Raw genomic sequence first — 13,951 nt, forward strand, 5'->3', positions numbered from 1 at the left:
AACCTGATATGCGTCGCAAATATTTTTAGTCTTAAGAAATCTTTCAGGACAACGGATTGAATGAAGATACATGTGTACACAATGAAAGAGAAAAGTTATGGTTGGTCCTTAGGCTTATTGAGGGTCGAAATGACGTTACGCAGGTCATCGGCTGCCCGATCGCGAGAGCTGCAGCGCCGATGTTTTAGGCGACGTAACAGTTGGATTCGTCGATTAAATTACGCTCGTCCATTGATTCGCTAATAAAAAACCATCAACGCCATCGTTTCGATATCAATGAATTCTAAATCAAGTTATACGCGTGAATATCGTGCTCTCGATCATTTACTCTCTGTATACGCGTGTCAAGTCTACTAGGTGTTACATCCTAATTTGTTTGCCGCTGAATTTATCAAAATGTCAACTACAGAATATTTTCAGAGGGAAATTTAGAGTCAACTAGATCAACTAACGAAACGACGACTGGACAAAAATAGGTTCCCGAATCGGATCGACGATGACTAAGGAAATAAGAAAGGATCCATCGTGTGAATCAGTGAGCGGGATCATCTGGCGCATTTTGTTCGACGTCTTCGACGATACTTACAACTTTCTTTTTCTCGAGCTTTTCTCGTGAGTCGGACGATGAGTAACGTCTCGGCCATCCGGAAGTTGTCGGAAGGTTACAACGAAATTCTCGCAAGGTACGAGCTTTAAAACGTAGTCGTGAGAAATTTCGTTACAAAATCGTTTTAAAACGATTAACTCAGCGACGTTCTATTTTTGGAATTAATAAAATTAGGTCGCAAACAAACCAATCGTATCTTTCACATTTATTAACGAATTTCTTTAAAGTATTAAGCTTTACGCTTAAAAATAAAATTTCACGTTTCTTTCAAATTATAACGTAATAGTAAGGATAACAAGGACGAAATTTAAATAATCCTTTCCTGCTATTCGTTAGATACAGAAAAGATAGGGTCGCTTAACCTGTAATTATTCGCTACTTGAATAAAATTACGTTTCAAGGGAGTCAAACCGATCCTTGAAGTCATATTTTCTTTGAATGTCGTTCCTTGATTGTGTGTTGGACGCGCATCCACGTTTATCGTGCTATTTGATTGCAGGTCGAGCGTTATTACCCCTTAATGAAACCCACATCCTCGTCGTTATAGCATTGCCATGAGAAAACGGCTATTCGAAAGAAACGTTGTCTCCGACGTTACAGCGATGTGATATTAAATGCAATCCAATGGTAATATCTTCGTAAGTACATACGTGAATATATGGAGTGTTTACGTTATTAGTTGCAAATTATTCGTTCCGACGATCGTTCTCTTAACGATTCTGAATGAAACGATCCTCGTGATTGATTCCGCGAATGCCGTTCGATGTTTTTACGAAGCTACTTTTACTCGATAGAAATATCGATGTACTTCCTCAGAATCTTACGATTAGATCGACAAATATCGTCTAAATAATTTTTTAATTTGATTCGAGGACTTCAACCTGTACTCGCGGAAAGACTTTGGAGATAATAATTTTTCGCTCGTTTGAATGCGATAATATTCCCCTTGCGTCTGCAGATACGATTAGTCACTCGAAATTAAATTGCAATACACAAGCACAACACCGTTCTTATTACACATCTGATGACTCATTGTCAGCACTCGTTCCATACAGACATTTCGTCATAGTCTGTTTCCACTTTATCGGGAATGCACGATCCTTTGGACAAAACTTGCTTCGACGTAAAAGATAGAACAATCCCAAACGAGTCGCGACAAGTTTCGCATTATCGGAAGGACCGAATAATGAATTTTATTAATTTCTCGAATATAACGTTATCGTATCTTTTTCTATTTCGTTAGAATTTCAAAAGTCGAAGCAATGTTCACGTTATTTACGGTATATTCGACTTTCTTTCGCCGTATATCTTAATCTTTCCGTTTTTACGGCTATGGCCGATCCGCGCTTAATACGTTGACGAAGTACGTTGCCAATTGCAGGATGAGAAAGGAAAAGAATAAATTCGAATCGAGTTCAACAGCCTATTTCATGCCGGCGTTTCTTACCGTCTTTTATCTCGTTAGAAACCACAGATTGTCGTATCCTTTGCACACGGTGGCAAACCGGCTTTTACATCAAGGAATAAATTTCTTTCTTATAAATTACATTAATTTCTTCAACGACGTGGTCGTTCTTGCCATCAAGCAAGCTTCTTTCTAAGAGCGTCTTTAATATCGCTCGTTCGAGATGGGAGTGCCGTAAAGTCCACGGCTCGCTAACAGCAGGAAATTGCGGCGCTAGATCGACCTGCCTACGTTTTGACATGCACGACCCGTCTGCATGCACACATAATAACCGTACGTGCATTCTCCAACCGCCATATTTCCTTTCACGCCTCAAGGTCGAATCTAGAGATCACCAGCTAACGAAGTTTGTCCGTAAAATATCGTAAATACAAGAACAGGTAGCACGACCTGGCGCGCAATTATTCAGGATCCGACGAACCTTTCAACTTTAACGGGATCTATCGGGTTCTCTTGTATTTTCACGTACAAGAACAGGCGAAGCCACGGAATTCTTTCGTCAAATACACACGCAAAAAGAGATTTACATCGAATCTTCATTACATCTCAGTTTCGGAATTCCGATGGAATTCGATAAAACTTCAAACGACATTTAACTTCGTAAATGTACGTGTATTATCATATATACGTATACACGATGCAAGCGTATCCCTCAAGTATCGTTCGGATCGTGCCACTTTCAGTCGAAAAAGGCGCCGTCTCGAAGCGTCTGAAACGGTTGATAGTCCATGGCACGACACAGCTGTCCCTGACATATAAGCGGAACGCGTAGTAAAAACGGACCGTTCTAAAAAGAATCTGAATGGTTGTTTGGCACAGCTTCTCTTCGTGGCTAGGATTTCTTACTTTGGGGCTACGTGCCAATCGAAGGCATGGATCTCTTGGCCCCCGACTAGGTGTCGTGACCTAGAAAGGCGACGATGAGAGCCGGTATACATTCATGCAACCCTATCAGTTCGTCGACCCGCCGAGCCCGAGACACTGGATTCTGCCAACGTTTCTCAACTATTTTCAAGCCAACAGACCGCAGATCGTTGGGCATACGCACCGGTGTTTTAGCAACCGAGCGTCAAGAACCGTCGCTACTTCGGCAGCTATCGCTGCCTTGAGAAATCGATACAATGGGTCGCACCGATCGGAGGAGGAGAGCACGCGTTTTTCCTTTTCACCCTCCGATATTTTCAATTTTATAATATCAACGCGTTAACCGTTTGTAAAGTCAAATGTAGTAAAGTAAAGTTTCAAGTTTAATATTTACTTTGATCCGTTGGTCGAATAATGAAACTTTGAAATTTGTTAACCCAAGGATTCTCTGTTTTTCTCTAGAAAACGTTTCAAAAGGAAATAAAAATCTGACGAATTGCAAATGAAACGAATACACGGTTCTATCTCGTGGATGACGCATTTAAAGTGGAAAATAGCATGGCCAGTGTTTTATTTCCCAGACTTTCCAGCAAAACGCTTCTCTCACAACATCGCGTTAATTACACTAATTACATTAACGTCGGAATAAGAATGTTTCCTTATAATTAACCATTGTTCCTCTTCGCTTAAAGGATACGTTCGATAGTATAATTGGCACAATTATTTTTTTTCCAGGTTACGAACGAGACAAGACCGTAAATATTACCTTGTTCTTCTCGCTACATAAGATGCTGCTAACGCGACAGTCTCTCGCCATGTAACACAAGTGTCTTGACTTTCAAGCTCTTCTTCGAAATAAAAGATACTCGTTCCTTTGTATCTGTTATCGAAATATCGAAACGTTCGTCCTTGAAAACATAAACGAAATTGTTTAATTTTTCTTGACCACTTTTCCAAGCATGTATCCACATAGGTATTTTATACGTTTTCTAGGTTCCATATTTTCTTTCGTACGTGCAAGATAAAAATCGGAGATCGTTAGGCAACGACGTTGAATCGCGAAGAAAAATGGGAAGATACTCGTTACCTGAAATGGCAGCGAGTCTAACGATGACAAATATCTACGAGCGTCTATGAGTACTCGATCCTTTCACCGAGACAGGTGTTGCCGTGCACTGCGATGTAGGCAGACGCACATATGCACTACGATGGGCGGTGTTATTTACAGGACAATAACGCGAAAGCATCGTTGCGTCGCGAACGCGATTCAATTCCGTCTCAGCGGAACCAACACCGTGATTTACACCGGCAACGTTGAATTTTACCAATAGCACGGTGCGTCGAGCTGTAAACTACGTTTAAACAAGATTACTCTGTATCTGCTCTATCTTATCTTTTAAATTAAGTTATATTTCTTCAATTAAACTTTTGCTTTCGTAAATACAGCCCGATCTTCTTTTCGTTATTTCGTTTTATCGCAGTTTATTTCGTTTACTTTTCGATATTAACGATTTACAATTTTAATTATTATTATTATTGCCGTGTATTATTTCGTTTTGTAAGTTACAAATTAAATGGCTAAAATTAGCAGAAGTTACTTCGCAAATGTCGATGACAATTCGCCTATTACAAATCGATTAAAATCGAAAGACTGGGAATTTAGAAAATTTCGTTAACGATACTAGGGTCGATCGTTCCGGACGTTGCTAATTTGAACCGCAACCTGCGAAATACAGCAAAATTCGGAAATTCCGTAAACGCGAACTTTTTCCCGTAATTCCAAGACACCTTGTAGAATTCCGGATCTCTTTCCCTTGGTTGCTATCAAGCGGACGGACATCGATGCGTGTAGCACCAGTTATCCTTGAGTTCGATCCCCTCGTCGATCGTCTAGCAGTATGCGTGACCGTAAACGTAAGTACGCATGTACTTACGCGATTATGCGTCGATTCGATAGAATGCGTGTCACTCGCGTAATATAATTCGTGCGTAATCACAAGCGCCCCAACGAATTCGTCGTTTGAGTTATCTCTTCTTACGAAGCGTAAAATCCTCGTTCAGTCTGTTCTCGAGTGGCCGCAACGCTTCGATCGCGTTCAACGTCGAAGCAAATCCTTTCCTTCGTTCGATCCTCCTTCGACGTCACGTCGTGAATATTACACGCTACGTGGAAAAATCACGGCCCCGAGAGTGCACGCATTGTGGTCACGCGAAAACGTTGGCGAGATTCGTTTCTTTTTTTATCGCGAAACGAGCTCAGAGTATGTCATTTTGTAAAAAGGTTTATTGTCAACTGTTACATCGCGCAAGACATCTGCACGCTATCCGGCACTGCTTGACCGCCGACGGTCCTTCGACCCTCGATAAATCCAAGGAGCCTGTAAAACGCCAGCTTTATAACGCTATTGTTTTGACATATGTCGTCAATTTATCGAATAAGTTCCATATCCTAGAGATGCTTTCTGTTTATAGCCAGTTTAGAAAGGCCCTTGGATATACTACAATTGGATATACTACAATTACAAATACAATACTAATGGGCTATTAGGAAGCCCGGAGAAAGCAGGTAGTGACTTATGTTAATCACCGGCAAATCCAGGTTTTCCGTTAAACAAGACATCGACTAGTAACATTGGTAGGAGGCTCCATCCCCTCTGGTCATTCTATAACATTGACTTAAACCAATGGACATCGTAGATCGTTGCCCTCGCTCTACTCACGAAAAGTGTGAACAACGAATCCACGTCCTTAATAAAAAGGGAACACCCACACCGAGCTTTCTTCTGTAATTCTACGGGAACGAACTACAATTTTCCTTCAACATTCATCCTGTCGATTACGAGGTTACTTCGGTTACCTCTCTTACTCGTTCCTTGACTACGTCGTATCTTAGGATATCGTCTACGTTACTGCATATCAATGTATAAGTGTTGAAAATATATAAAGTTTATAGCTCTGTTGATCACAGTGTTATACTTATTCGATCGCCCCTATTATCCTAGCCGAAATAAGGGGATCGATCTACTCGCGGTGTCGATTCTTGCAATCGTAACGGGAATTTACGACTCCCGTTGACGCGCATTCTCGCAACCGCGTCTCCCCGCGATAGGCACTTTATAGAAGCTTAAATATGAAAATTTAAAAAACGACGTGCAGATGTTTCCTACGTTCGTCGTACGCGAACAAGTAGGCCAAAATGCGAACTAAAATTATTTCATAAAAAGAATGATACCGTACTTTGATTAGTTCGTAAATACGTACGTACCACCGATAAGTACGGAGACTCGAAATCTTCGAGTCAACGATATGCTGGAGACATTTTACGTTCGTGTTGTGTTTTAAGCGTTTTCAGTGCGTTTATCGGTTATTCCGTGTCTTCTTATTCGTAGAATTTACAACTACGTGTCATATCCTTCGGTATTAAGTTTCAGTAAAGTAATTTTAATAAGGTAGATAAATTTGACCCGTAAGCAAATCGTGAAAGATATAAGCAGCTCGAAGACAAACTGCGTCTATACATTTCCAAGAACTATTACAATTTTATATGAAGCAGTCGTTACCTAGATGCTATCTAACTGTTTTATCCAACCGTTTTCCAAGTCTTCTTCTAACGTGCAATAAGACGAAGTTGTGGTCGAATTCGAAGAAAAAATTATTACAAATTTCGACCTTCGACTATCTAGCAAAGCCGTACGACGTGTAACGCGATTAAATTCGATCCATATCTATCCGAATAATAAATATACGAGAATACGATCGATTTCCATGTTGTACGCGAACTTCAATTCTTTACACTGCAAACTTAACGGTTAAAATATCTTAAAATTTATTGTAAAATGTTTTCATTATATTAACAATTTTCCAGTTACTTGGCTCGTTTTGTTTAATATACAAATACCTTAGATTTTCTTCGCTGAATGTTAGCGTGTAACAAGACCGTGAGATAGAAGACATCCACTGAAACGTGGGCGAAGTTTCTCCTGTCACGAAGAACCTGTTTGTATCCTTGCGGAACAACATTCGCAAAACTTTAAACTCGTTCGAAAGTATCGCAAGACTTCTCCGAAATCGTCCGATGCATCCTTTGTCAGATCGAAAGAAAATTTCACGAATCGTTGAAATTTTTCCTCGAAATCAGCGTAATAAATCCCGTTCCGGTTCGATCGAAATAAAAGCTCCATCGTTACGCTTTATAGGTCGATCGTCTATTTAAAAAACGACGATGTATTTAGCGGCGGTATAGAAAATCGCATTTGTACGAGCGCGATCCATCATGATCGTATTAAACTCGCTTTATTAGCTTGGTTCGACGTGCTCCAGTTGAGGATGAACTTCATTACGATCGTCTTGCATCTGACTCAAGTTGCACGCGCGATAATTGATCGTAATAAACACAATGAAGAAAGTGTGATGGAAACGGATCAATGTACGCTATGATTCTCAGATACGTTGCGCAAAATTCATTCACGGTTATATTTCGCCGTTGTATCTCAAATTGTTTCAAATACGCGAATATATAATACTTTACGTTTGTTTCCGTAATCGTAGCAAATACAGGGTGGTTGGTAACTGGTGGTACAAGCGGAAAGGGGGTGATTCTACGCGAAAAAAGAAGTCGAAAATATAGAATACAAATTTTTCGTTCGAGGCTTTGTTTTCGAGAAAATCGATTTTGAATTTTCGCTCGGTACGCCTGCACTTTATCGCGTCTCGTTATAACGGATCTCACTGTAGATCGTTGTCTGGATTGACGTTATTTTTTTAATTTTTTAAATTTTTAAATTTTTATTCCATATTTTCGACTTCTTTTTTCGCGTAGAATCACCCCCTTTCCGCTTGTACCACCAATTACCAACCACCCTGTATATCGAGCCGATCGAATACCATTAATCTCGTACGACACGGTCATTTCTAAATCACGAAGCAACAAAAACCGATACGATTCATATACTGCCCCGCCAGTCTTTCTTCTGTTTCGTAAAAACATCGATTTAATCGTTACCACGAACAATACGGTCGAAGGATAAGACGAAGAGTAATTTTAATTTCTCGTAGATTTAGCACGAGAAACGAACGTTGTTCGAATGAAAAAATGGAAAATGATTAGAAACGATTAAACGGTATCACATGCCGCGAAGATTACGCGCAGTTACCTCTAGTTTGGTAACGTTAGTAAGATTTTTTAATCGCGTCTCCGCAACGATTACGCGCGCGTATCGCGATGGAAAGCGTCGCGTCGTATCGTCACGATCGAGCGAAAGCGACTACTCTCTCGAGATGCGGCTCGAGAGCAGCCAAGGATCGGCCACTTCGATGCCGCCAGGGAACGTTTCAACCAGTTTTAACCAGGGGTTGCCTTTTAACTAGAAAGATCGCAAAGTATCCCTCGACTTAGGATCCTTTTACAGCGCTGCTGGAATTTTCACTTCGTCGTTGAAAAGTTTCCCATTTATCCCGAAAGGATTCCGTCTACTTCTGTTACTTTAAAACCTTCGACGACAATTAAAAGTTCAGTACCGTTTAGAGTCATTGTCAAACACAATTGCGCTAACGGTGTTTCAGACAGGTTTCAGCACGCTTTATGCGTTCGCATTTAAAACGTAAACGGTGTAGCTATATCTTTCTAATGTTCTTTGAAAGTTACTCGACTTGATAATTTGTAAATAATTTACTTCTCTCTTTTGTAAATAATTCTCGATAAGATCATCGTTACGATATAAAGTTTTCGACAGTTTTACAAGACACTTTTCTTTTACTTCGTTGTCCGTGGAATGTTCGGTGCTCTCGGTTCGTCTTTTATGAAATACGATAAAAGATCGTCGAAAGCATCGGGCGAGACGCTGGATAAATTTCTTCCGTCCGTTCTAGATCCAGTGGCATTCGGTTGGCAAGGCAATTCGCCGGCGACGTGGCGGTAATTTCTTCGACTAATGGTTCGCATCACTCTTCACTTTTAGCGGAATTAAATTCTAACGAGATCAGAAGGTAAAAGATTGTACGATTCTCTGACGAAAGAAATTGGTGGAAGAAACATGGTCATCCGTGTGACTCGTTAATCAACAGTAAAACGGCGAATGCCATCGAGAAAGATAATTACACGGATGTAACTTGTAACGTAAAAACACGATTCTCTCGTGTAATTTCGCATTCGTAAATTATCGTCGCGTATTATCTTGACGTATCGAAGCTTCGATGAATCGGGAAACCGACCGAACGAAATCACGTGGTTTTCTTTGCTTCGATACGATGCAACGATAATTCGAGACAAAAGTAGTAGGAGACGAGAGATATCGTCCTGCTTCCTTCGAGTTCGCTTTGCGAAATGTATTTCCAAAGGATTAAGAAGCACGAGAGAAGAAAGTTTCGACGTCTCTTGCGAAGAGTTTCAGTTTAAGGATAAGAAGTTTGAAACTGTGAAACTTAACTTGTCGAGGTTCTCACATATCTTATCCATTTTTCTCAATTATTTTTCTTCCGAGGGTGTTCTATATTTGTACGAACTAACGCATGCAACTACAACGTAGTTATCTCGATGAAAAATATTTGCGAAATACATGCGATCGAGTTAAAACGAACAACTCGCCAAAGATATCTAATTACGTAGGTGTACATATGTATGGCTTTTTAAATAAAACAAACACCTTTTGCTTTACACGCTGCCTTTTTTGTCCGTCTCCGTTCGTCCCCGTTCCGCCGATCCTCGTCTTAACGCACGTTCGTTAATAACAATCAACCTCGATGTCACGGACTGCCTGACCGACGCTTTCTCTTCCAACGATCATTAATTAACCATTACGCAAATGACAATTAGTAACGCAAACCGCGTAACCTTGAATGAAAAATCCTGAAAACGGTAGCGTTCGTTAATAGCATTGTGCAACACGCGAACGCACGCGAATGCAGGCCAACGTCGACGATTGTTCGAAACACCGTAGGTTTCGCTTTTCTTCGACGAGAGAGCGATAAAATTTCACAGTCGACACAGTTCGAGTTTCGCCTTCGAAACGAATGTCCGTTCAGCTTACGGTTTACGGTTACTCCGCAAAAGTTTCAGCCGATATATCGAACAAAGTTATTTAAAATCTGCAAAAAATGTCTTACAGTTCGTTTCCGTATAACAGCGTGTGCGAATGTTTCGTAAAAGTAACTGCGTTTACTCGTCCGCTTGTAGTATCGGTAAGACAGACGGTCTAAGACTTTTACACGGTATATTACACGCAAAGCCTCTTGTGCAGCCGACTCGAAGTCCTCGAGGAGAATTTATCGGAAAGCCGTGTGTCAGTAGGAATTCTCGGAACGGAGCTGTCCCTATTACAGGCGAAGATTGTTCACAGATACGCATGAAACTACGTAATCGTGATTTGTAATGCACCGTGCATCAGAAAAATGGCAAAGATTATGTTAATGGCGAATCTTTCATTTCGTTTTTCCTTGTTACTCGCTGTTGTATCTTTTTAAAGCAAGCGCTCGTTGTGTTTAATCTGTTAACGTTTGAGCCGTGTGAACACACGAACATATTCGCTATACAAATTTAACGTGTGTTTGACGTGAAAATGTAACCGCGTGTAAGGCTCGAGTATTACATAAAAAATAAGGCGCTATTGGCACTCGACACAACACCGACAACTGCGATGCGAATAAAGAGAAGAAAGAAAAGGCCATTTGGTGGACGGTTGGTCGACCAGTCTTCAAAGGATCTTTACTACGGCGCTACTTTTCAAATTCACTGCGTTCTGTCGATACGAGTGACACGACAAACAGCAATTAGACAACGATGCAACGCGAAGCATATGTTCGTAATTTGTAACGCGAAACAAACTTATTAACGCTTCTATCGTGTTTCGATCTACACGACTCGATAGCGTCATTAAATCGATACATACTTTGGTAGCTTTGTTCCGAAATTTACCAGTCTTAGATCTTTTAATTTCATTTGCTTTATACGTATGCGAGTGGATTTTTCACCAGTTTCGCTAAACACCTATCTAGTCGTAATTGCTACGCGATCAGTACAAGCTTTTACGTAAATGAGTATGTAATAGGCGAGTTAATATTAGACGAACAAATCGCAACGAAATAATCATTTTTATGGCGAAGATAGGAAAAGGACGATATAATCGTGAATGGACGCGAGCCGAACGAAAAATTCAAGGGATCCGAAATCTGGGGAATAAAATGGAATGTAAGCGACCTTCATCGTGACCTTTACAGGACCAGTTTGATCCAGTCCACGAAAATACTCATCCGCCCACGACGAAGGCCGAATTTAATACGTGCTTGAATCGAAGAAGTTGGAAATCAAACGCCCTAAGTAATATTTCATAAAAATTATTTTTCTTGGACAAACAACGGAATCCAGTTTCGCTGCTACGGACAGTTTCACCGCACCGAAAGCTTTACTTTTTCGATATGTTTACTTCGTCTACATCTTTCGCTTTCTTTACATCTTTTTTCGTATTTTACGTAGGAAGATGTAGCATGGACATCTCTGTGTCTATGTCGGAACGTATCGATTTTTAAACTTTCACTTTTTAATGTAACCATTCGTATTATTGACGCTATTATTTGTATTATTAAGCTCGAGTGTATATATATATACATAGAGAAAGAGAAAGAGAAAGAGAGAGAGAGAGAGAGAGAGAGCAATATTAGCAAATACATTTTGCTAATGGTATGAAATCGTTCGTTCCTCGTATACTCGTATTCGCTAGTTCTCGTTAAGCCAATTTATTGTACACAACCTTCAAACAATATTCTTATAAAAAATTCTGATGCTATGGCTCAAAAGCAATTTCTTATGCTTTCTCTTTTAGAGTCTTTTGCCGCTTGAATTCTAAATATCTTACTCAAAATAATTAGAACACCGGCCATCTGGATAATTCAAGAAAATAATTCCAGTTTCGAGGATGGAACGGTCGGCTGTCGTAATATTTGCGCTAAACGGACAATTTAAAGAAGTCGTTGAAACTATCGAAAATATCGATTATATTCTTAAGTGATAAAATCAACCGAGTAGAGCGTCTGCTAATTATTTTTAGGAACATTTGTTATTGCTTCTGACTCACGATACGTATTTACGATCTCGATAAAATCTTTAGCGATAACAAACACGATCGCTGGAAATACGTAAAAATTGGACATTTCTGTCTCTCTAAGAGTATCCCATATTTTTTCTATTATTCTATGGATTCGCCGTTTCGAGAAAGTTTCGCTCTTATCGGGAGTAGGAGAGTAGAAGAAGAAACATACGAAAAAAGAATGTTTCCCGTTTTAGATTTTTCGTGTTTAGAATTCACTCCGCAAAGATTTTCTTTTACTTAAAAATTCCCGAAAATTGGTCGATTCTGATCTAGTACTTACGATCGCTACCACGTCACTCGATACTGTAATTGGTATTAACTTTTATATACGGCCCATCCCCTTTTCAAATTCTAATTTTACACGAAATATCCCCTATCCCATCTAAAAAGCTCGACCTGCCTCCTTTACGATAGTTTCTAAAATTCTGACCAAAGCGATCGACGAAAGCATATCGGCGGTTAAGCAAAGTAAAAGGCCGAAAGTGCGCGGTGGAAGGTCGAGAGGCTTCAAAGGCCGAACGACTCTGGAGGATGGAGGAACACGTAACACGCGAAACAACGTGTATACGCTCCATTTAACGATATTGCATCGAGAGAGGCGTGCACGTCACACGTGGGCATCTGCGAGAGTTATCGTTGACGTAAAACAAGATCGCGAACGTACCGAGAGGCGAAGACCATTTCCAGCATGGCTGGTAGCTCTCTCGAGCGGCTGGTGGGCGGACGGGTGGTTTCCCATTTCTCCTTTGGCCTCGATGTTTTCACAACGCGCAGTAGCGACCGCGTCAAGTATCCAAACACAACGTCCCGTGCCTCGTCGTTGGTTGTTTCCCTCCGTGCACCATGCACAGTGACGATATCATCGAAGCATCGTCCGTGCACTTTGCTTCTTTTCCTCTATGTCCACGGACGTTTTTCACGATCGTCGTTTATTCTCGTCGATTAATTTCTCCTTCCAACACTTTCTTCTTTAACGCAACCTTTACCTTCTTTCGCCAAACTCGCCACACTATCACGATATCGACGATCTCGTCCACGCGCACTCGATATACGCCATTAATGGCACTTGCCGCATGAGACACACAGTACAAACTAGAGTCAAGTCACCTATGATTCAACGAAGTCGAAGAATCGTTCAAACATGTATGAATTCGACGTTCCATTATCATTAATAATAGAAGGGAATTTTCGAGAATTTTGCGACTGACGTGGCCTTGCTTTTTCCGTTTGACTCGACGAGGCGAGCTAACGTACGCTCTATCTGCCAGATTTATGCGTGAATCGCGCGAGGCCCTTCACGTGCTTTGAATTCTCAACGGTCGAGTTTATCGTCGTTTCTACGTTTTGTTCGTGCCGCCACGTACCGCTTCGAGATGGCAAATGTATGTATCGAACGATTTCAACACCCAAGACTCGAAGAAGACGTTAAGAGAGAATCACGATAAGAGCCACGAATAACAACGCTATTAAATTACCTTGCACGGTCGAAACATAACGCGTCGTTTTCAATCGAACTCGTTACACTGCCGCGCTATTAGCAACGATCTCGTGGACGCACGTGCACCGTGCACGTACTTTTTCGCGGTAGTTATTCGATCAAGCTACGAATTCGCTCGATCGGATAAGATACCGTAGTGTCCGAGCGAAGGTGCAGCACTGAGGACTGAGGAGGCGGATAACTGTGGGGGCTTCCCGATCGACCAAGGTACCGTCACCGAACGACCGAGTTTCATCGTGGGTATTCGCGAGCCTCTATACGCTGCACAAATTCACGCACCACTACTTGTCACTGTCACCACATTGTGTACAACTCTGCGCAACACTGTACCTTTTCTTTCTACTCTTCCTCTTTCTTTTCTTTTTTTTTGCTTTCTATTAATCCCGACAAATTGCGAACCTCGACACTCTGACCACGCTCGTTTAATCGATCCTGAA

The 13,951-nt window shown here is 41.0% G+C and overlaps 1 protein-coding gene across 6 annotated transcripts in view; it reads right to left on the reverse strand.

Annotated features, from left to right (window-relative positions):
• The window catches only part of numb (NUMB endocytic adaptor protein), a 60,541-nt gene that overhangs the window by 14,333 nt on the left and 32,257 nt on the right, over window positions 1–13,951 (reverse strand). For 3 of the 6 annotated variants that reach the window (XM_069120366.1, XM_069120360.1, XM_069120361.1), the window contains exon 1: window positions 12,681–12,979. The exons of 2 other annotated variants lie outside the window; for them this stretch is intronic. In XM_069120366.1, coding sequence (XP_068976467.1) covers window positions 12,681–12,755 — 75 coding nt within the window. In that variant the 5' untranslated portion in view covers window positions 12,756–12,979. Of the gene's footprint in view, window positions 1–3,702; window positions 3,839–12,680; window positions 12,980–13,951 lie in introns of those variants that run through there. One more of the 6 variants, XM_069120362.1, reaches the window with a different exon arrangement.

This window comes from Bombus flavifrons, chromosome 9 (genome assembly GCF_040668555.2).
Source record: "Bombus flavifrons isolate JBK064 chromosome 9, iyBomFlav1_principal, whole genome shotgun sequence".
In the NCBI taxonomy this organism is placed as follows: domain Eukaryota; kingdom Metazoa; phylum Arthropoda; class Insecta; order Hymenoptera; family Apidae; genus Bombus; species Bombus flavifrons.